Source organism: Agelaius phoeniceus, chromosome 30, assembly GCF_051311805.1.
Source record: "Agelaius phoeniceus isolate bAgePho1 chromosome 30, bAgePho1.hap1, whole genome shotgun sequence".
NCBI classification, from domain to species: domain Eukaryota; kingdom Metazoa; phylum Chordata; class Aves; order Passeriformes; family Icteridae; genus Agelaius; species Agelaius phoeniceus.
The window spans coordinates 3462875-3486950 of NC_135294.1; the positions used below are offsets into that span (position 1 = coordinate 3462875).

Consider the following 24076-nt stretch of genomic DNA (forward strand, 5'->3'; position numbering starts at 1 on the left):
ATCAGGACCAGGCTTTGGGATCAGGATCAGGGTTTGGGATCAGGATCAGGGATCAGGATCAGGGTTTGGGATCAGGGTTTGGGATCAGGGTTTGGGATCAGAGTTTGGGATCAGAGTTTGGGATCAGGGTTTGGGATCAGGACCAGGCTTTGGGATCAGGATCAGGGATCAGGATCAGGGTTTGGGATCGGGATCAGGGTTTGGGATCAGGGATTGTGATCAGGGTTTGGGATCAGGGATTGTGATCAGGGATTGTGATCAGGGTTTGGGATCAGGATCAGGGTTTGGGATCAGGATCAGGCTTTGGGATCAGAGTTTGGGATCAGGGTTTGGGATCAGGACCAGGCTTTGGGATCAGGGTTTGGGATCAGGGTTTGGGATCAGGGTTTGGGATCAGGATCAGGGATCAGGATCAGGATTGGGCTTTGGGATCAGGATCAGGGTTTGGGATCAGGATCAGGGTTTGGGATGGGACCAGGCTTTGGGATCAGGATCAGGGATCAGGATCAGGCTTTGGGATCAGGATACATCCACTCGAAGAGCATCATGAAGCTGGTCTTGGCGTTGAAGGCGAAGGCGATGCCCCGCAGGTCCCGCACCAGCCCCACCAGGGTGCGCTGGGGGATGGAATGAAATAAAATAAAATAAAATAAAATAAAATAAAATAATAACCCAGAATAGAATAAAATAAACAGAAAAAATAAAATGAACAAAAATAATACAAATGGCAATCAAATCAAATGAAATAAAAAGAATGCAATAAAAGAAATAAATAGGAATGGAATGGAATGGAATGGAAGAGAATGGAAGAAAATAGAACAGAAGGGAAGAAAAGAAAACAGAAGGGAATAAAATAAAATGGAATAAAATAAAATGAAATGAAAAATTGGAATGGGATGAAATGAAATGGAATAAAATGAAGTAGAACAAAGTGAAATAAAATAAAATAAATAGAAAAAATATAATAAATACAATAAAAATATAAAAAAGAATGGAATAAAATAGAATAAAAAAGAGTAAAATTCATGCACCCCCAATTCCCACTAAACTGATCCCAGTTCCCATTAAACTGATCCCAATGGATTCAGGTTCCCCAATTCCCACTAAACCGACCCCAATTCCCTCTGGACCGATCCCAAGGGATTCAGGCACCCCCAATTCCCACTAAACTGATCCCAAGGGATTCAGGCACCCCCAATTCCCATTAAACCGATCCCAATTCCCTCTGGACTGATCCCAAGGGATTCAGGCACTCCTAATTCCCATTAAACTGATCCCAAGGGATTCAGAAACCCCCAATTCCCTTTAAACTGACCCCAATTCCCTCTGGACCAATCCCAAGGGATTCAGGCATCCCAATTCCCACTAAACCAACCCCAATTCCCTCTGGACCAATCCCAAGGGATTCAGGCACCCTCAATTCCCACTAAACTGATCCCAATTCCCATTAAACTGATCCCAAGGGACTCAGGCACCCCAATTCCCATTAAACTGATCCCAATTCCCACTAAACTGATTCCAAGGGATTCAGGCACCCTCAATTCCCACTAAACCAACCCCAATTCCCTCTGGACCGATCCCAAGTGATTCAGGAACCCCCAATTCCCACTAAACTGATCCCAAGGGATTCAGGCACCCCCAATTCCCATTAAACTGATCCCAAGAGATTGAGGCACCCCCAATTCCCATCAAACTGATCTCAATTCCTGCTAAACTGATCCCAAGGGATTCAGGCACCCCCAATTCCCTTTAAACTGATCCCAATTCCCTCTGGACTGATCCCAAGGGATTCAGGCACCCCAATTCCCTTTAAACTGATCCCAATTCCCATTAAACTGATCCCAAGGGACTCAGGAATCCTCAATTCCCACTAAACTGACCCCAATTCCCTCTGGACCAATCCCAAGGGTTTCAGGCACCCCCATTTCCCATCAAACTGATCCCAATTCCCACTAAACTGATCCCAAGGGATTCAGGCACCCTCAATTCCCTTTAAACTGATCCCAAGGGATTCAGGAACCCTCAATTCCCATTAAACTGATCCCAATTCCCTCTGGACCAATCCCAAGGGATTCAGGCACCCCAATTCCCACTAAACCAACCCCAATTCCCTCTGGACCAATCCCAAGGGATTCAGGCACCCTCATTTCCCATCAAACTGATCCCAAGAGATTGAGGCACCCCCAATTTGCATTAAACTGATCCCAATTCCCATTAAACCGATCCAAATTCCCACTAAACTGATTCCAAAGGATTCAGGCACCCCCAATTCCCATTAAACTGATCCCAATTCCCTCTGGACCAATCCCAAGGGATTCAGGCACCCCAATTCCCACTAAACTGATCCCAAGGGATTCAGGCACCCCCAATTCCCTCTGGACCGATCCCAAGGGATTCAGGCACCCCCAATTCCCTCTGGACCGATCCCAAGGGATTCAGGCACCCCCAATTCCCACCATTCCAGCTCCCACCATTCCAGCTTTTCTCCCAGAGCTGGGCACAGCTCCCTGCTCCTCCTGTGTGCCCAAAGCCCCAAATCCCATGGAAAAGATCCCGGGAAAAGCAGGGAAATGGGAACAGGCCCTGGCTGACCTTGGCCTCCTGCTCGTTGAAGGAGTTGGTGCTGAACATCTGAGCCACGGTCTCGAAGGCAGCGGTGAGGGGCAGCATGAACTGCTCGTATTGATCCTCATCCTCCCCTGGAAAACAGGGAAAAACATGGAAAAAACATGGGAAATCCATGGGAAATCCATGGGAAAATCCATGGGAAAATCCATGGGAAATCCATGGGAAAATACATGGGAAAATACATGGGAAAATCCCTGGAAAAATCTCCCATGAACTGCTCGTACTGATCCTCGTCCTCCCCTGGAAAACAGGGAAAAATCCATGGAAAAAACATGGGAAAAACATGGAAAAAACATGGGAAAATCCATGGGAAAATCCCTGGGAAAATCCCTGGGAAAATCCATGGGAAAATCCCCCATGAACTGCTTGTACTGATCCTCGTCCTCCCCTGGAAAACAGGGAAAAACATGGAAAAAACATGGGAAATCCATGGGAAATCCATGGGAAAATCCCTGGAAAAATCCATGGGAAAATCCCTGGAAAAATCCATGGGAAAACCCCCCCTGAACTGCTCGTATTGATCCTCGTCCTCCCCTGGAAAACAGGGAAAAAACATGGGAAAATCCATGGGAAATCCATGGGAAATCCATGGGAAAATCCATGGGAAAATCCATGGAAAAATCTATGGGAAAATACATGGGAAAATCTCCCATGAACTGCTTGTACTGATCCTCGTCCTCCCCTGGAAAACAGGGAAAAATCCATGGAAAAAACATGGGAAAAACATGGAAAAAACATGGGAAAATCCATGGGAAATCCATGGGAAAATCCATGGGAAAATCCCTGGAAAAATCCATGGGAAAATCCCCCATGAACTGCTCGTACTGATCCTCGTCCTCCCCTGGAAAACAGGGAAAAACATGGAAAATCCATGGAAAATCCATGGAAAAATCCATGGGAAAATCCCTGGAAAAATCCCTGGAAAAATCTCCCATGAACTGCTCGTACTGATCCTCATCCTCCCCTGGAAAACAGGGAAAAATCCATGGAAAATCCATGGGAAATCCATGGAAAATCCATGGAAAAATCTATGGGAAAATACATGGAAAAAATCTATGGGAAAATCCCTGGAAAAATCTCCCATGAACTGCTCGTACTGATCCTCGTCCTCCCCTGGAAAACAGGGAAAAATCCATGGGAAATCCATGGGAAATCCATGGGAAATCCATGGGAAAATCCATGGGAAAATCCATGGGAAAATCCCCCATGAACTGCTTGTACTGATCCTCGTTCTCCCCTGGAAAACAGGGAAAAATCCATGGAAAAAACATGGGAAAATCCATGGAAAAATCCATGGGAAATCCATGGAAAAATCTATGGGAAAATACATGGGAAAATCCATGGGAAAATCCATGGGAAAATCCATGGGAAAATCCATGGAAAAATCTATGGGAAAATCCATGGGAAAATCCCCCATGAACTGCCTGAACTGATCCTCATCCTCCCCTGGAAAACAGGGAAAAATCCATGGAAAAAACATGGGAAAATCCATGGGAAATCCATGGGAAAATCCATGGGAAAAACATGGGAAAATTCATGGGAAAATCCCTGGGAAATCCATGGAAAAATCCATGGAAAAATCCATGGGAAAATCCATGGGAAAATCCCCCATGAACTGCTCGTACTGATCCTCATCCTCCCCTGGAAAACAGGGAAAAATCCATGGAAAATCCATGGGAAATCCATGGGAAAATCCATGGGAAAATCCATGGGAAAATCCATGGGAAAATCCATGGGAAAATCCCCCATGAACTGCTCGTACTGATCCTCGTCCTCCCCTGGAAAACAGGGAAAAACATGGAAAAAACATGGGAAAATCCATGGAAAATCCATGGGAAAAACATGGAAAAAACATGGGAAAATCCATGGGAAATCCCTGGAAAAATCCATGGGAAAATCCCTGGAAAAATCCATGGGAAAATCCATGGGAAAATCCCCCATGAACTGCTCGTACTGATCCTCATCCTCCCCTGGAAAACAGGGAAAAATCCATGGAAAATCCATGGGAAATCCATGGGAAAATCCATGGGAAAATTCATGGGAAAATCCATGGAAAAATCTATGGGAAAATCCATGGGAAAATCCATGGGAAAATCCCCCATGAACTGCCTGAACTGATCCTCGTCCTCCCCTGGAAAACAGGAAAAATCCATGGAAAAAACATGGGAAAATCCATGGGAAATCCATGGGAAAATCCATGGGAAAATCCATGGGAAAATCCCCCATGAACTGCTTGTACTGATCCTCGTTCTCCCCTGGAAAACAGGGAAAAATCCATGGAAAAAACATGGGAAAATCCATGGAAAAATCCATGGGAAAATCCATGGGAAAATCCATGGGAAAATCCCCCATGAACTGCTCGTACTGATCCTCGTCCTCCCCTAGGAAACATGGAAAAATCCATGGAAATCCATGAGAAATCCATGGAAAAATATGGGAAATCAATGGAAAAATCCCCCATGAACTGCTCAAACTGATCCTCATCCTCCCCTGGAAAACAGGGAAAAACATGGAAAAAACATGGGAAAATCCATGGAAAAATCCATGGGAAAATCCCCCATGAACTGCCTGAACTGATCCTCATCCTGCCCTGGAAAAACATGGAAGAACTGGGGAAATCCACGGAAAATTTATCCCCAAATCTCGTTGGGATGGGAAATTGATCCTAAATCTCGTTGGGATGGCAAAGCTGATCCCCAATTTTAGGATGGAAAATTTTTTCCCCCCATTTTGGTGGGATGAGAAACTTTTCCCTCCATTTTTACGGGATAATTCTCCATTATTACCCAACCCTAATTCCTGGTTTTTCCTTTTCCCATTTGGGCTTTTCCCACCCCAACCCCTTTGACTGGGTGAAGCTCCACCTCCATAAATCCCACAATCCAGTTGGGAAAAGCTGGAATTCTGTTGGAATTCCAGGGAAAAATACCTAAATCCACCATGAGGAGCCGTCCCAGGGCCGTGTAGAACGTGGTCCGACAGCGCATGTCCGTCAGGTTGGACTGGTTGTTGATTCCCAGGAAGGAAAAGTGCTCGCTCTGGAAAAGGAAAATCGGGATGAGCTAATGAGGGAAGAGCTCCAGGAACAAATTCCCACATGGAAAAATTGGGATTTTTCTATAGTAGAGGAAATGTATTTGAATATGTGTACAGAGGCTTTGCCCCAGAGGTCCCGGTTGCCCTCGATGGGCTGCAGCTGCAATGTCCTTAATTGGGCTGCAGCTGTAACTGGTGAAGATGACCGGGATAAAAGAGGGCGGGTAAGCCCTGACCCGAGAGAGAACAGCGTGCAGAAGAAAGAGCCTGTGAAGATCTGCAGCCATGAGAATGCACCCAAGAGGTATGGACTTTAGAAATCTAATAACAACAATATGGGACTCCGGAAATAATAGAAGAACAACAAGTGGTGACCCCGACGTGATAGTTAGCAGAGCATAAGACAGCTGAGAGCTGTGGCGGCCAAGAGCTGCGATGGAACATCGCCTTTGGGTCAGGGAGCTGTGAAAGAGCATGGCCTTTGAGCAAGGAGCTATGTGGGTTATACATGGCCTGTGAGTCATGGGAAAATGTGGGTGTTGTGCATGACCTGTGAGTCATGAGAAATGTATGTATTGTAATTGAACATCTGTATAACTGTTAAATTAAGTAAAAGCAAAGGGGGAAATATATTAGAGGAAATGTATTTGAATTATGTGTACAGAGGCTTTGCCCCAGAGGTCCCGGTTGCCCTCGATGGGCTGCAGCTGTAACCAATGAAGATGACCGGGATAAAAGAGGGCAGGTTGGCCAGTCAGGGAGAGCCTTGGAGGAGCCCTGACCTGAGAGAGAACAGCATGCAGCAGAAGGAGTCTGTGAAGATCTGCAGCCATGAGAATACATCAGAGAGGTATGGACTTTGGAAATCTAATAACAACAATATGGGACTCTGGAAATAATAGAAGAACAACAAGTGGTGACCCCGACATGATAGTTAGCAGAGCATAAGACAGCCGAGAGCTGTGGCGGCCAAGAGCTGCGACGGAACAGCCAAGAGCTGCGGTGGTTGCTAGCAGAGGATAAGACAGCCGAGAGCTGTGGTGGCCAAGAGCTGCGACGGAACATCGCCTTTGGGTCAGGGAGCTGTGAAAGAGTATGGCCTTTGAGCAAGGAGCTATGTGGGTTATACATGGCCTGTGAGTCATGGGAGAATGTATATATTGTAATTTAACATCTGTATAACTGTTAAATTAAGTAAAAGCAAAGGGGGAAATATAGTAGAGGAAATGTATTTGAGTATGTGTATAGAGGCTTTGCCCCAGAGGTCCCAGTTGCCCTCGATGGGCTGCAGCTGCCATGTCCTTAATTGGGCTGCAGCTGTAACTGATGAAGATGACCGGGATAAAAGAGGGCGGGTGAGCCCTGACCTGAGAGAGAACAGCGTGCAGAAGAAAGAGTCTGTGAAGATCTGCAGCCATGAGAATACACCAGGAGAGGTATGGACTTTGGAAATCTAATAACAACAATATGGGACTCTAGAAATAATAGAAGAACAACAAGTGGTGACCCCGACGTGATAGTTAGCAGAGCATAAGACAGCCGAGAGCTGCGACGGAACATGGCCTTTGGGTCAGAGAGCTGTGACAGAGTATGGCCTTTGAGCAAGGAGCTATGTGGGTTATACATGGCCTGTGAGTCATGGGAGAATGTGGGTGTTGTGCATGGCCTGTGAGTCATGGGAGAATGTGGGTGTTGTGCATGGCCTGTGAGTCATGAGAAATGTATGTGTTGTAATTGAACATCTGTATTCTGCAGCCATGAGAATCCACCCAAGAGGTATGGACTTTAGAAATCTAATAACAACAATATGGGACTCTAGAAATAATAGAAGAACAAAAATTTTCCAGAGAAAATCCGATGGGAAATGGAGAAACCTGGTGGAACCTCAAGGGTTTGTCCAGCTGGGAAGGTCCGGGCTGAGATGGATCCTGAGCATTCAGAATCCCAAAATTCCACTGGGATTGATGGGATTCTGGAATTCTGGAACCCAGAGCCATTAGGAGCTGCAAATCCCCAATTTTCTCCCCTCCTGCTGAATTCCCAAAGGAATTCCAGGAATTGTGGCTCTGCCTCTGGGATGGGAATCCTTCAGGCTGATTCCTGGTTATTTTCCATGGAAAAATGGAATCCCAGGCTGGGAATTGGGGCTGAAGGCCTTGGGAATGCCTGGAAAACATCCCTGAACTGCAGGAATACAGGGAAAATATCCCTGAACTCCAGGAATTCCTGAAAATGCCTGGAAATCATCCCTGAACTCCAGGAATGCTGGAAAAACATCCCTGAACTCCAGGAATTCCTGAAAATGCCTGGAAAACATCCTGGGAACTCCAGGAATTCCTGGAAAAACATCCCTGAACTCCAGGAATTCCTGAAAATGCCTGGAAAACATCCCTGAACTCCAGGAATGCTGGAAAAACATCCCTGAACTCCAGGAATTCCTGGAAATGCCTGGAAAACATCCCTGAACTCCAGGAATGCCAGGAAAACATTCCAGGAATCGCTGGAAATGCCTGGAAAACATCCTGGGAACTGTCCAGGAACTTCCCAGGAATTCCTGGGAAATATCCTGGAAATGCCTGGAAAACCTTTCTGGAAATGCCTGGAAAAGCTCCCTTAATTCCAGGAATTCCTGGAAAAGCTCCCTGAATTCCAGGAATTCCTGGGAAACCTCCTGGAAATCCCCAATGAACTCCAGGAATTCAAACCCTCTGGAAGTGCTGCTGGGATTGGGAACATCATGGAATGGAATCCTGGAATGTTTTAGCTTGGAAGGGACCTTAAATCCCATCTTCCCCCCCCACCTCAGGCTGGGAATTTCCCAGGAATGAGCCTGGATTTCATGGAAAACAGAAATCTTTGGGAATGGGAAGCACCACCAAACACCCCAGCCCCTCAAAACCAAAGAATTCCACCAACAAAAACCCCAAAAAAAACCCCAAAAATCCCATTTTCCAGAGGTTCCTCCAGCACCACAGAAACCCAGGGATGTCTGGAATTCCAAAGGGGATCCAGGCTGGAATTTTCCTGGGAATGAGGCAGGGAGGGAGCGCTCACCGTGTGATTGTTGAGCATGAACTGCACGGCGCTGAGCTTCACCAGCTTCCGCACGCTGCTGTACGTGCAGGGCGTCAAGGAACAGGCAGAACTCCTGGAATTCCTGGAATTCCTGGAAAAACCTTCCAGGGACAGGCTGGAAAAATGGGATTGGGCCTGGGTTACTCAGGAAATTGGGAAATTTTGGTTTTTTTCCAAGGATAACCCAAATTGTGCAAAGCTCGGCTTGGGGAGATGTCCCAGAGAAAAACTGAGGGTGTGGAAATTCTGGAATTCCTGGAAATTCTGGAATTCCTGGAAAACACTTCCAAGGTCAGGCTGGAAAAATGGGATTGGGCCTGGATTATTCAGGAAGTTGGGAAATTTTTGGTTGTTCCAAGGATAAAGCAAATTGTGCAAAGCTCGGTTTGGGGAGAGCCCTGGTGATCACTGGAGCAAAACTCAGGGTCTGGAATTCCTGGAAATTCTGGAATTCCTGGAAAAACCTTCCAGGGACATGCTGGAAAAATGGAATTTGGCCTGGATTACTCAGGAAGTTGGGAATTTTATGGTTTGTTCCAAGGATAAAGCAAATTCTGCAAAGCTTGGTTTGGGGAGAGCCTTGGTGATCACTGGGGAGAAACTCAGGGTCTGGAAGTTGTGGAATTCCTGGAAATTCTGGAATTCCTGGAAATTCTGGAATTCCCGGAAAAACCTTCCAGGGACATGCTGGAAAAATGGGATTGGGCCTGGGTTACTCAGGAAGTTGGGAAATTTTTGGTTGTTCCAAGGATAACCCAAATTGTGCAAAGCTCGGTTTGGGGAGAGCCCTGGTGATCACTGGGGAAAAACTCAGGGTGTGGAAGTTGTGGAATTCCTGGAAATTCTGGAATTCCTGGAAAAACCTTCCGGGGACAGGCTGGAAAAATGGGATTGGGCCTGGATTACTCAGGAAGTCGGGAATTGCCTGGGTTACTCAGGAAATTGGGAAAATGCCTGGAATATTCAGGAAGTTGGGAATTTTAGGTTTGTTCCAAGGATCACCCAAATTGTGCCAATCTCGGCTTGGGGAGATGTCCCAGAGAAAAACTCAGGGTCTGGAATTCCTGGAATTCCTGGAAAAACCTTCCAGGACCAGGCTGGAAAAATGGGATTGGGCCTGGATTACTCAGGAAGTTGGGAATTTTAGGTTTGTTCCAAGGATAACCCAAGTTGTGCCAATCTCGGGTTGGGGAGAGCCTCAGTGACCCCTGGGGAAAAACTCAGGGTCTGGAACTTCTGGAATTCCTGGAAATTCTGGAATTCCTGGAAAACACTTCCAGGGCCAGGCTGGAAGAAGGGGATTGTGCCTGGGTTATTCCATAAATTGGGAATTCTGTTTTTTCCAAGGATAACCCAAATTTTGCAAATCTCAGCCTGGGGAGAGCCTCAGTGACCCCTGGGGAAAAACTCAGGGTCTGGAAGTTCTGGAATTCCTGGAAATTCTGGAATTCCTGGAAATTCTGGAATTCCTGGAAAACACTTCCAGGACCAGGCTGGAAAAATGGGATTGGGCCTGGATTATTCAGGAAATTGGGAAAATGCCTGGAATATTCAGGAAGTTGGGAATTTCATGTTTGTTCCAAGGATAACCCAAGTTGTGCCAATCTCGGCTTGGGGAGATGTCCCAGAGAAAAACTCAGGGTCTGGAATTCCTGGAATTCCTGGAAAACACTGCCAGGGACAGGCTGGAAAAATGGGATTGGGCCTGGATTACTCAGGAAGTTGGGAATTCTGTCTGGTTCTCAATACATTTGGAATTCTCTTCTGTTTGTTCCAAGGATAACCCGAACTGTGCAAATCTTGGTGTGGGGGAAAAACCCAGGAACTTCTGGAACTTGTGGAATTCCTGAACTTGTGGAATTCCTGAAACCTCTGGAATTCCAGGAACTTGTGGAATTCCAGGAACTTGTGGAATTCCAGGAACTTGTGGAATTCCTGGAAAACCAGAACTGCAATCTGCCTGTGGAAGATTCCAAAGGAATTCTGAGCCACGATAACCAAAATTCAACATCCCCCGAGCCTCATCCCTCCCTCCTCTGCCCTCATTCCCAAAAATCTGAGGGAAAACCGGGAATGTGGGGCAGCTCCCATTCCAGCAGAACTTCTGGATGACTTTTCCCAAGGATTTGGAGCCCTTCCCAAAAGGATATCCAATGGAGAGGTCGTTGAGCAGCTGCAGGGTCTTGGAGGTGATCGGCTCACAGCGGCCCCAGTACTTCAGGTTGGTGATGCTGGCAAGGAAAAACAAGGATCAGAGGGAATTTGCTGGGATTTTTCCAGGATTTTTCCAGGATTTTTCTGGGAGTTGTGGCTGATTTTCCCAAGTTTTCTCATCTCCCAACAGCACGGGGCGTAAAATTGGGGGTAAAATCACCGGGTTCAGGTTTGGCTGGGAAAAATGGCCTGGGGATATCCCAGATCCCAGGGGACAACACCGGGAATTCTGTGGGGTTCCAGGGGACAACTCCTGGAATTCTGTGGGATCCCAGGGGACAACACCTGGAATTCTGTGGGATTGGCTACAGCTGGAATTCCTGGGACTGATTACAGCTGGAATTCTGTGGGATCCCAGGGGACAACTCCTGGAATTCCTGGGATTGGTTACAGCTGGAATTCCTGGGATTGATTACTGCTGGAATTCTGTGGGATCCCAGCTTACACCTGGAATTCTGTGGGATCCCAGCTTACACCTGGAATTCTCTGGGATCCCAGGTTACACCTGGAATTCTGTGGGATTGGCTACAGCTGGAATTCTGTGGGGTCCCAGCTTACACCTGGAATTCTGGGGGATTGGTTACAGCTGGAATTCTCTGGGATCCCAGGTTACACCTGGAATTCTGGGGGATTGGTTACGGCTGGAATTCCTGGGATTGGCTGCACCTGGAATTTCTGGGATTGATTACAGCTGGAATTCTGTGGGATCCCAGGTTACACCTGCAATTTCTAGGATTGGCTTCAACTGGAATTCTGTGGGATTGGCTGCACTGGAATTTGTGGGATTGGTTACTGCTGGAATTCTGTGGGATCCCAGGTTACACCTGGAATTTCTGGGATTGGTTACACCTGGAATTCTCTGGGATTCCAGGCCCCTGGGATTCTTTGGGATTGGCTGCACCTGGAATTGATTACATGTGGAATTCTGTGGGATTGGTTTCACCTGGAATTCTCTGGGATCCCAGGTTATACCTGGAATTCCTGGCATTGATTACATGTGGAATTCTGTGGGATCCCAGGACACACCTGCAATTTCTGGGATTGGTTACAGCTGGAATTCCTGGGATTTGCTGCACCTGGAATTCTGTGGGATTGGCAGCACCTGGAATTTGTGGGATTGGCTACAGCTGGAATTCCTGGGATTGGCTGCACCTGGAATTTCTGGGACTGATTACAGCTGGAATTCTGTGGGATCCCAGGGCACACCTGGAATTTCTGGGATTGGCTGCACCTGGAATTCTGTGGGATTGGCTGCACCTGGAATTCTCTGGGATCCCAGGTTATACCTGGAATTCCTGGGATTGATTACAGCTGGAATTCTGTGGGATCCCAGGGTACACCTGCAATTTCTGGGATTCTGTGGGTTTGGCTGCACTGGAATTTCTGGGATTGGTTATATGTGGAATTCCCTGGGATTCCAGGCCTCTGGGATTCTTTGGGATTGGCTGCACTGGAATTTCTGAGATTGACAGCACCTGGAATTCTGTGGGACTGGTTACACCTGGAATTCTGTGGGATCCCAGGTTACACCTGGAATTCTGTGGGATTGGCAGCACCTGGAATTTCTAGGATTGGCTGCACTGGAATTCTGTGGGATTGGTTACATCTGGAATTCTGTGGGACTGGTTATACCTGGAATTTCTGGGATTGGTTATACGTGGAATTCTCTGGGATTCCAGGCCTCTGGGATTCTTTGGGATTGGCTGCACCTGGAATTCTGTGGGATTGGCTGCACTGGAATTTCTGAGATTGGCAGCACTGGAATTTCTAGGATTGGCTACAACTGGAATTTGTGGGATTGGCAGCACCTGGAATTCTGTGGGATTGGTTACACCTGGAATTCTGTGGGATCCCAGGTTACACCTGGAATTCTGTGGGATCCCAGGTTACACCTGGAATTCTGTGGGACTGGTTACACCTGGAATTCTGTGGGATTGGTTGCACCTGGAATTGGTTACACCTGGAATTCTGTGGGATTGGCTGCACCTGAAATTTTCGTGGCATTTTCGTGGCGTTTTTGTGGCGTTTTTGTGGCATTTGGAAAATTCCATCCTGAACTCCCCGAGCTCCCTAAAGCCATCCCTGGAGCCTCAGGAATTCCAGGTTTTTAGGGTGAGGAATCCCAGAATTCCTGGGAATCCTGCAGGACACTCACATCTTCCCGATGAACACGCTCAGCACCATGGTCTCATCATTCAGCCCCAGCACCTCCGACAGCCTCCGGTACAGCTGCCCAAAAAAACATGGAAAAAAGGCTTCCAAACTGCCAGGAAAACTGGGAATTCTCCCAAAAATCCGCTTTTCCCTCTCTGGAGAAGGGGATGTTGTGGGGTTTTCCCGTTGGGTTGATCCAATCCATCAAAATCCTGATTTTTTTCCTGATTTTTTTCCTGATTTTTAATTTTATTTTTTTTTGTCCTAGCAGCATGGCTTGACAGTAAGGAAGAAGGATTTGGGTTTTCCCAGGAATATTTCCCAAAAAAAAAAATGGGATATAAATGTGCTCCACCTCCAAACAGAGCCAGGATTTCTGAGTGGATTTCTCTGGAATTTTCAGCAGTTCCCAAATCCCTGGATGGGATTTGACCCCAATCCAATTTCTCCTCCAGGAAGGAACAGAAGCCAATTCCAGAGCAACATTCCCGGTTTTTTTAAAATTGGAAAAATGGATTTCACATCCCAAAGCACAGCTGCAAATCCTTTGGGATGAAGGGAATTCAGATTTATTCCCATTTTAAAACCAGGGAGAAGCTCAGGGGAGTGTTTGAGGTGATCCCAGGAATTAAAATAAATTGGAAAAACCAAATCCGGGTCTCTAATTCCCAATATTCCCAACCCAGCTCAGTGTTTGGAAAGGAAAAATTCGGGAATAAATGAGGAAATCACACAAACAAGATTTAATTCCAGGTAAAATGAGGAGAAATCATAGAAATGGGATTTAAGTTCAGGAGAAATAACAGAAAATGGGATTTAATTGCAGGTAAAATGAGGAGAAATCACAAAATGGGATTTAATTCCAGGAAGAATCCCAGAAAATGGGATTTCATTTCAGGAGAAATCCCAGAAAATGGGATTTAATTCTGGGAAGAATCCCAGAAGATGGATTTAATTTCAGGAGAAATCACAGAAAATGGGATTTAATTCTGCGAGAAATCACAAAAAATGGGATTTAATTCCAGCTAAAATGAGGAGAAATCACAAAAATGGGATTTAATTCCAGGAAGAATCACAGAAAATGGGATTTAATTCTGGGAGAAATCCCAGAAAATGGGATTTAGTTTCAGGAGAAATCCCAGAAAATGGGATTTAGTTTCAGGAGAAATCCCAGAAAATGGGATTTAATTCTGGAGAAATCCCAGAAAATGGGATTTAATTCCAGCTAAAATGAGGAGAAATCCCAAAAATGGGATTTAATTCCAGGAAGAATCCCAGAAAATGGGATTTAATTTCAGGAGAAATCCAGAAGTGGGATTTAATTCTGGGAGAAATCACAGGAAATGGGATTTAATTCCAGGAAAAATCCCAGAAAATGGGATTTCATTCCAGCTAAAATGAGGAGAAATCCCAAAAATGGGATTTAATTCCAGGAAGAATCCCAGAAAATGGGATTTAATTCTGGGTAAGATTAGAAGAAATCCCAGAAATGGATTTAATTCCAGGAAGAATCCCAGAAAATGGGATTGAACTTGAGTCAAATGAGGAGAAATCCCAGAAATGAGATTTAATTGCAGGTAAAATGAGAAGAAAATGGGATTTAATTCCAGGAGAAATCCCAGAAAATGGGATTGAACTCGAGGTCAAATGAGGAGAAATCCCAGAAAATGGGATTGAATTCGAGGTAAAATTAGAAGAAATCCCAGAAAATGGGATTGAACTCCAGATCGATGAGGAGAAATCCCAGAAAATGGGATTGAACTTGAGGTCAAATGAAGAGAAATCCCAGAAATGAGATTTAATTGCAGGTCAAATGAGGAGAAATCCCAGCAAATGGGATTGAACTCCAGATCAATGAGGAGAAATCCCCAAAATGAGCTTTATTTTGAGCAAACGTGATGAGGAATGACAGAAAACGGGGGTGAATTGCAGGTAAATGAGGAGAGGGGAGGAATGGAGGCTGCTCTTCCTGGGAAAAGGCGGATTTGGGAATTTTGCCACCTTGGAGGATTTCTGCACCTGGTCCCCGATGTAGATCTTGCGGAACTGCTCGAAGAAGCTGAGCATGGCCAGCTCCAGCTTCTCATTGCCCGCCTGGGCAGGCGCGAGTCGGTGAGGTTCATCAGCTGCAGCACCCTGGGAATGGGAATGGGGAGGGGAAAAAGGGAAGGGAATGGGAAAGGAAAGGGGATGGAATGGGAATGGGAATGGGAATGGGGAAAGGGGAATGGGAATGGGAAAAAGGGGAATGGGAACGGAAGGGGAAAGGAAAGGGAATGGGGAATGGGGAATGGGAAGGGGAATGGGAAATGGGAATGGGATGGGAATGGGAATGGGGAAGGAAAGGGGATGGAATGGGAATGGGAAAGGAAAGGGGATGGAATGGGAATGGGAAAGGGAAAAAGGGGAATGGGAAGGGGAATGGGGAAGGAAAGGGGGAAGGGGAAGGGGAAAGGAAAGGGGGAAAGGGGAAGGGGAAAGGAGGAAAGGAAAGGGGGAAAAGAAAGGGGGAAAGGAAAAGGGGGAAGGGGGAAAAGGGGGAAAGGAAAGGGGGGGAAAGGAAAGGGGAAAAGAGGGAAAGGAAAGGGGGAAGTGAAGGGGAAAGGAAAGGGGGGAAAAGGAAAGGAAAGGGGGAAAAGGAAAGGGGGGAAGGAAAAGAGGAAAGGAAATGGGGAAAGGAAAAGGGGAAAGGAAAGGGGGAAAGGGGAAAGGAAAGGGGGAAAGGAAAAAGGGAAAGGGAAGGGGGAAAGAGGAAAGGAAAAACGGAAAGGGAAAGGGGGGAAAGGAAAGGGGAAAAAGGGAAAGGGGGAAATGAAAGGGGGAAGAGGGAAAAGGGGAAAGGAAAGGAAATGAGGAAAGGGGGAAAGGAAATGGGGAAAGGGAAGGGGGAAAAGGAAAGGAAAGGAGGTAAAAGGGAAAAGGAAAGGGGGAAAGGAAGGGGAAAGGAAAGGGGGGAAGGGGGAAAAGGGGAAAGGAAAGGGGGAAAGGGAAGGGGGAAGTGAAGGGGGAAAAAGGAAAGGAAAGTGGAAAGGAAAGGGGGAAGCAGGGGAAAGGGGGAAAGGAAAGGGGAAAAGGGGGAAAGGTAAGGGGGGAAAAGGAAAGGGGGAAAGTCAAGGGGGAAGGAAAGGAAAGGGGAAAGGAAATGGGGAAGGGGAAGGAAAGGGGAAGAAGGGGGAAGGGAAAGGAAAGGGGGAAGGGAGAAGGAAAGGGGCCTCGTCTCCCCGTCCCGTTTGGCCTTCCCGTGGTCGAGGAAAGGAAAGGGTGGAAAAAGGGGAAGGTAAGGGAGAAAAGGAAGGGGGAAGGAAAGGGGGAAGGAAGGAAAAGGGGGAAGGAAGGAAAGGGGAAAGGGGGGAAAAGGGAAAGGAAAGAGGGAAAGGGAAAGGAAGGGGAAGGGAAAGGAAAGGGGAGGAAAGGAAAGGGGGAAAGGAAAGGGGGAAAGAAGGTCAGGGTCCTCCATGTTCTGAAGGAGAAACAGGGGGAAAGACGTGAAGGAAAGAAGGGGGAAACAGAATCCCGGGGGGCCAGCAAGGGTCCCATGGGGAGAAACGGAGGACCGAGGGGGAACGATGGGGGAAAGAAGGGGGAAAATGAAAACGGGGAAAGAAGAGGAAAATGGGGGAGTGGGGAAAAAAGGGGGAGAAAAGTGGGGGGACAGGGGGACCCCGTGGGCAGCACGGAACTGGGGGGAGACATGGAGGAAGCCCATGGGGGCCCAGCCATGGGGGCCGAATGGGCGCCCAGGGAAACCGGTCTCCTGGGCCCCTGTCTCCCCCGTCTTGGCCCCTGTTCCCCCGGGTCCCCGGGCTCCTGCCCGGGAAAAGTCTGTGTAACCCCTCTATTTCCACTGGATTTCAACCCCAAAAATCCAGTTTATGACACGATGAAAACTGAACTTTCCAAGCCAAATATTCCCCAATAATTATTGCCAGTGGGAATATTCCCAATAATTCCCAGTGTTTCCAAACAATTCTCAATATTTCCAAGCCTGATATTCCCAATAAGTCCCAACATTTCCAAGTCCAATATTCCCAGTGGGAATCAGCAGCAGCAGCACCCAGGGCCCTCCATCCCTTTCCAGGCAGATTTCCCACTTGAATCAGAGCTGGAAAAATGGGAATAAAGCTCTCCCAGCTTCCTGGGAATGGGATTTGCTGGGATATCCTGGATGGATTTGGCTGGGATATCCCAGGTGGGTTTAATGGAATATCCTGGATGAGTTTTGCTGGAATAACCCAAGTGGATTTCATGGAATATCCCAGGTGGATTTGGCTGGAATATTCTGGGTGGATTTAATGGAATATCCTGGGTTGGTTTTGCTGGGATATCCTGGATGGATTTAATGGAATATCCCAGGTGGATTTAATGGAATATCCTGGGTTGGTTTGGCTGGGATATCCTGGATGGATTTTGCTGGAATTCCCAGGTGGATTTTGCTGGAATATCCTGGGTGGATTTAATGGAAAACCCTGGGTGGGTTTAATGGAAGATCCCAGGTGGATTTTCCTGGGATATCCTGAGTGGATTTAATGGAATATCCCAGTGGATTTTCCTGGAATTCCTGGATGGATTTTGCTGGAATTCCCAGGTGGATTTTGCTGGAATTCCTGGATTTTTCTGGAATTCCCAGGTGGATTTTGCTGGAATATCCCGGTGGATTTTCCTGGAATTCCCAGGTGGATTTTGCTGGGATATCCCAGGTGGATTTTGCTGGAATTCCTGGATTTTTCTGGAATTCCCAGGTGGATTTTTCTGGAATTCCCAGGTGGATTTTGCTGGAATTCCTGGATGGATTTTCCTGGAATATCCCAGGTGGATTTTGCTGGAATGCCTGGATGGATTTTCCTGGAATTCCCAGGTGGATTTTGCTGGAATTCCTGGATTTTTCTGGAATTCCCAGGTGGATTTTGTTGGGATATCCCAGTGGGTTTTGCTGGAATTCCCAGGTGGATTTTCCTGGAAATCTCGAAATCTCGGATGGATTCTCCTGGAATTCCTGGGTGGATTTTGCTGGGATGTCCTGGTGGATTTTGCTGGGATATCCCAGTGGATTTTTCTGGAATTCCCAGGTGGATTTTGCTGGAATTCCTGGATTTTTCTGGAATTCCCAGGTGGATTTTGCTGGGATATCCCGGTGGGTTTTGCTGGAATTCCCAGCAAAATTGGGATTTTGGGATTTTGCTGGAATATCCCAGTGGGTTTTCCTGGAAATCCTGGATGGATTCTCCTGGAATTCCCGGGTGGATTTTTCTGGAATATCCCAGGTGGATTTTGCTGGAATTCCTGGATTTTCCTGGAATATCCCAGGTGGATTTTGCTGGAATGCCTGGATGGATTTTCCTGGAATTCCCAGGTGGATTTTGCTGGGATATCCCCGTGGATTTTGCTGGAATTCCTGGATGGATTTTCCTGGAATTCCCAGGTGGATTTTGCTGGGATATCCCAGTGGATTTTGCTGGAATGCCTGGATGGATTTTCCTGGAATTCCCAGGTGGATTTTGCTGGGATATCCCAGTGGGTTTTGCTGGAATTCCCAGGTGGATTTTCCTGGAAATCTCGGATGGATTCTCCTGGAATTCCTGGGTGGATTTTGCTGGGATATCCCAGTGGATGTTGTTGGAATTCCCAGGTGGATTTTGCTGGAATATCCCGGTGGGTTTTCCTGGAATTCCCAGGTGGATTCTCCTGGAATTCCCAGGTGGATTTTTCTGGAATATCCCAGGTGGATTTTTCGGGAATTCCCAGGTGGATTTTGCTGGAATTCCTGGATGGATTTTGCTGGAATTCCCAGGTGGATTTTTCTGGAATTCCTGGATGGATTTTCCTGGAATTCCCAGGTGGATTTTGCTGGAATTCCTGGATGGATTTTCCTGGAATTCCCAGGTGGATTTTTCTGGAATGCCTGGATGGATTTTCCTGGAATTTCCAGGTGGATTTTGCTGGAATTCCCAGGTGGATTTTTCTGGAATGCCTGGATGGATTTTCCTGGAATTCCCAGGTGGATTTTGCTGGGATATCCCGGTGGGTTTTGCTGGAATTCCCGGGTGGATTTTGCTGGAATTCCCAGGTGGATTTTGCTGGAATTCCCAGGTGGATTCTCCTGGAATTCCTGGGTGGATTTTGCTGGGATGTCCTGGTGGATATTGTTGGAATTCCCAGGTGGATTTTGCAGGAATATCCCGGTGGATTTTCCGGGAATTCCCGGGTGGATTTTGCTGGAATTCCCGGATGGATTCTCCTGGAATTCCCGGATGCATTCCCTGGAGTTCCCTACCTGCAGACCAGCTCCCCGTCCATGGCGTCCTGCTCGTCCGTGCTGGCGAAGGACACGCGGCCGCCGATGACGGCGCCGATGATGTAAACCAGCCACGTCAGCCGCCCTGGGGACACGAGGGGACACGCAGGGGACACTGTCAGGGGACACTGTCACAGGCGCCACCCGCCTTGGGCACACACAGCTGGCATCCCGTGGCAAAAGAAATCCCAAATAAATTCATTTTTCCTCAAATAAATCCATTTTTCCCTTGGAAAAGTCATGGGTTTAGTGGCCATGGGGTGATGAACCTCATTCTGCCCTGGGGACACGCAGGGGACACTGTCACAGGTGCCACCCACCCTGGGCACCCACAGCTGGCACCCTGTGGCAAAAGAAATCCCAAATAAATTCATTTCCTCCCAAATGAATCCATTTCCTTCCAAATAAATCCATTTTCCCCTGGAAAATGGAATGAGCTGCAGAACAACACCATCTCCAGCCAGTGAGGAGGGTAAATCCACACCCAGAGCCCAGAGCAGGGAAATGAGGGATGGGATTGATGGGATCTATGGGATGGGATTGATGGGATTGATGGGATGGGATGGGATGGGATGGGATTGATGGGATGGGATGGGATGGGATGGGATTGATGGGATGGGATGGGATGGGATGGGATTGATGGGATCCATGGGATGGGATGGGATGGGATTGATGGGATGGGATGGGATTGATGGGATCTATGGGATGGGATGGGATGGGATTGATGGGATGAGATGGGATGGGATCCATGGGATGGGATGGGATGGGATGAGATGGGATGGGATGGGATGGGATGGAATGGGCCGGGATTGGGATCCACAAGGCAGGATGGGATAGGATTGAGATCCATGGGATGAGATTGGGATAGGATGGGATGAGATTCATGATAGGATTGGGATCCATGGGATAGGATTGGGATCCATGGGGTGGGATGGGATGGGATGGGATTTATGATAGGACTGGGATCCATGGGATGGGATGGGATGGGATGGAATGGGCCGGGATTGGGATCCACAAGGTGGGATGGGATAGGACTGAGATCCATGGGACGGGATTGGCATAGGATGGGATGGGATTTATGATAGGATTGGGATCCATGGGATGGGATAGGATTGGGATCCATGGGTGGGATGGGATGGGATGGGATTTATGATAGGATTGGGATCCATGGGATGGGATGGGATTGGGATCCATGGGATGGGATTGGGATGGGATGGGACGGGATTGGGATCCACAAGGCAGGATGGGATAGGACTGAGATCCATGGGACGGGATTGGCATAGGATGGGATGGGATTTATGATAGGATTGGGATCCATGGGATGGGATTGGGATCCATGGTATGGGAAAGGATTGGGATCCATGGGTGGGATGGGATGGGATGGGATTTATGATAGGATTGGGATCCATGGGATGGGATAGGATTGGGATCCATGGGATGGGATGGGATGGGATTTATGATAGGATTGGGATCCATGGGATGGGATTGGGATCCATGGGATGGGATAGGATTGGGATCCATGGGATGGGATGGGATGGGATGGGATGGGATTTATGATAGGATTGGGATCCATGGGATGGGATAGGATTGGGATCCATGGGATGGGATGGGCAGCACTGAACAGGGAACCCCTCCCAAGGAGCAGCCACACCCTAGGGATGCTTCCCCTCAGCAGGGATCTCCCAGGCCAGTTCCTTTGGGCAGGAGCCCCCATGCCCTGCCCAGGCTGACCTTCCTGCACGGCCAGGTCCATGGGGCTGGCGCTGGCGCTCTGCAGCAGCTCCTGGTAGGACTGGGCGGCCTGGTCGAAGAGCTGCACCAGCAGCGCGCACGTCTTCTCGTACTCGCAGCGCCCAATGGTGGACAGCTGGTCCAGCTGCTGCTGCACCAGCCCCGTGTCCTCCAGAGGGTCCTCCAGGCCATCCCTGCACAAAAAGCACACGGAAAATGGAGAAGGGAAGTCCCAGGAGCAGCAGCTCCCTGGTTTTACTGCCAGGGGTGCTGGAGATGCAGGGTAGAATTCACATAATTGTGCAATGGTTTGGTTTTCCCCCACGGAATTTGGGTTGGAAAAGGTTTCAAGCACCTTCCATTGGACAACATCTTTAATGGCCTGCTTGCCAAATTAACCAGGAATTTAAGGACACACTGCTGGGAGCAAATTCCCAGTGCTTCCAGAGGGAAAAAAAGAAGGAAAACAAAGCAGGGAGTTACAATTTATGTTGGTTAAGTTCTTCCCTCAGAATTTGAGCTGGAAAAGGTTTCAAGCACCTTCCATTGGACAACATCTTTAATGGCCTGCTTGCCAAATTAACCAGGAATTTCAGAGCACATTGTTGGGAGTAAATTCCCAGTGCTTCCAGAGGGAAAGGAGAAGGAAAACAAAGCAGGGAGCTGTGATTTGTGTTGTTTGAGTTTTTCCCACAGAATTTGGGCTGGAAGGATTTAAATCTCAGTTCCTTCCACCTTCCACTCGCCTTTAATGGCCTGGGTGCTAAATTAAGCAAGAATTTCAGAGCACATTGTTGGGAGTAAATTCCCAGTGCTTCCAGAGGGAAAGGAGAAGGAAAACAAAGCAGGGAGTTGTGATTTGTGTTGTTTAACTCAAGTTTTTCCCACAGAATTTGGGTTGCAAGGGGTTTCAAGCACCTTCCATTGGACAACATCTTTAATGGCCTGCTTGCCAAATGAACCAGGAATTTAAGGACACACTGTTGGGAGCAAATTCCCAGTGCTTCCAGAGGGAAAGGAGAAGGAAAACAAAGCAGGGAGTTAGAATTTGTGTAGTTTGATTTAAGTTTCTCCCACAGAATTTGGGCTGGAAGGGTTTAAAGCTCAGCTTGCTGCACCTTGCACTGGCCTGGTTGCCAAATGAACCAGGAATTTCATGGTATCCTGTTGGGAGCAAATTCCCAGTGCTTCCAGAAGGAAAAAAAAAGGAAAACAAAGCAGGGAGTTACAATTTATGTTGGTAAAATTCTTCCCTCAGAATTTGGGTTGGAAAAGGTTTCAAGCACCTTCTGGACAACATCTTTAATGGCCTGCTTGTCAAATTAACCAGGAATTTCAGGGCATACTGTAGGGAGCAAATTCCCAGTGCTTCCAGAGGGAAAAAAGAAGGAAAACAAAGCAGGGAGTTACAATTTATGTTGGTAAAATTCTTCCCTCAGAATTTGGGTTGGAAAAGGTTTCAAGCACCTTCAATTGGACAACATCTTTAATGGCCTGCTTGTCAAATGAACCAGGAATTTCAGGGTATCCTGTTGGGAGCAAATTCCCAGTGCTTCCAGAGGGAAAAAAGAAGGAAAACAAAGCAGGGAGTTAGAATTTATGTTGGCTAAGTTCTTCCCTCAGAATTTGGGTTGGAAAAGGTTTCAAGCACCTTCTGGACAACATCTTTAATGGCCTGCTTGCCAAATTAACCAGGAATTTAAGGACACACTGCTGGGAGCAAATTCCCAGTGCTTCCAGAGGGAAAAGAGAAGGAAAACAAAGCAGGGAGTTACAATTTCTGTTGTTTAAGTTCTTCCCTCAGAATTTGGGTTGGAAAAGGTTTCAAGCACCTTCCATTGGACAATATGTTTAATGGCCTGCTTGTCAAATTAACCAGGAATTTCAGGGCACACTGTTAGGAGCAAATTCCCAGTGCTTCCAGAGGGAATGGAGAAGGAAAACAAAGCAGGGAGTTGTGATTTGTGTTGTTTAACTCAAGTTTTTCCCACAGAATTTGGGTTGGAAAAGGTTTCAAGCACCTTCCATTGGACAACATCTTTAATGGCCTGCTTGCCAAATGAACCAGGAATTTAAGGACACACTGCTGGGAGCAAATTCCCAGTGCTTCCAGATGGAAAAAAAGGAAAACAAAGCAGGGAGTTACAATTTCTGTTGTTTAAGTTTTTCCCAGAGAATTTGGGCTGGAAGGATTTAAAGCTCAGTTCCTTCCACCTTCCACTTGCCTTTAATGGTCTGGATGCTAATTTAAGCAAGAATTTCAGAGCACATTGTTGGGAGTAAATTCCCAGTGCTTCCAGAGGGAAAAAAGAATGAAAACAAAGCAGGGAGTTGTGATTTGTGTTGTTTAACTCAAGTTTTTCCCACAGAATTTGGGTTGCAAGGGGTTTCAAGCACCTTCCATTGGACAACATCTTTAATGGCCTGCTTGCCAAATTAACCAGGAATTTCAGGGCATACTGTAGGGAGCAAATTCCCAGTGCTTCCAGAGGGAAAAAAGAAGGAAAACAAAGCAGGGAGTTACAATTTATGTTGGTTAAGTTCTTCCCTCAGAATTTGGGTTGGAAAAGGTTTCAAGCAACTTCCATTGGACAACATCTTGATTGGCCTGCTTGTCAAATGAACCAGGAATTTCAGGGCTTACTGTAGGGAGCAAATTCCCAGTACTTCCAGAGGGAAAAAAGAAGGAAAACAAAGCAGGGGGTTAGAATTTGTGTTGTTTGATTTAAGTTTCTCCCACAGAATTCAGGCTGGAAGGATTTAAAGCTCAGCTTGCTGCACCTTGCACTGGCCTGGTTGCCAAATGAACCAGGAATTTCAGGGTACACTGTTGGGAGCAAATTCCCAGTGCTTCCAGAAGGAAAAGAGAATGAAAACAAAGCAGAGAGTTGTGATTTGTGTTGGAAAAAACTTAAATCCCAGCCCATCCTGGCCTGTGCCATGGGC

The 24076-nt window shown here is 47.1% G+C and overlaps 1 protein-coding gene across 1 annotated transcript in view; it reads right to left on the reverse strand.

The window, feature by feature from the left end:
• XPO7 (exportin 7) overlaps positions 1-24076 on the reverse strand; it is a 91233-nt gene that overhangs the window by 22481 nt on the left and 44676 nt on the right. The window contains 10 exon segments of the mRNA XM_077191644.1: positions 529-617; positions 2593-2699; positions 5558-5666; positions 8719-8782; positions 10890-10970; positions 13109-13182; positions 15109-15209; positions 15212-15243; positions 19379-19484; positions 21131-21324. Of these exon segments, the coding sequence (XP_077047759.1) occupies positions 529-617; positions 2593-2699; positions 5558-5666; positions 8719-8782; positions 10890-10970; positions 13109-13182; positions 15109-15209; positions 15212-15243; positions 19379-19484; positions 21131-21324 (957 nt within the window).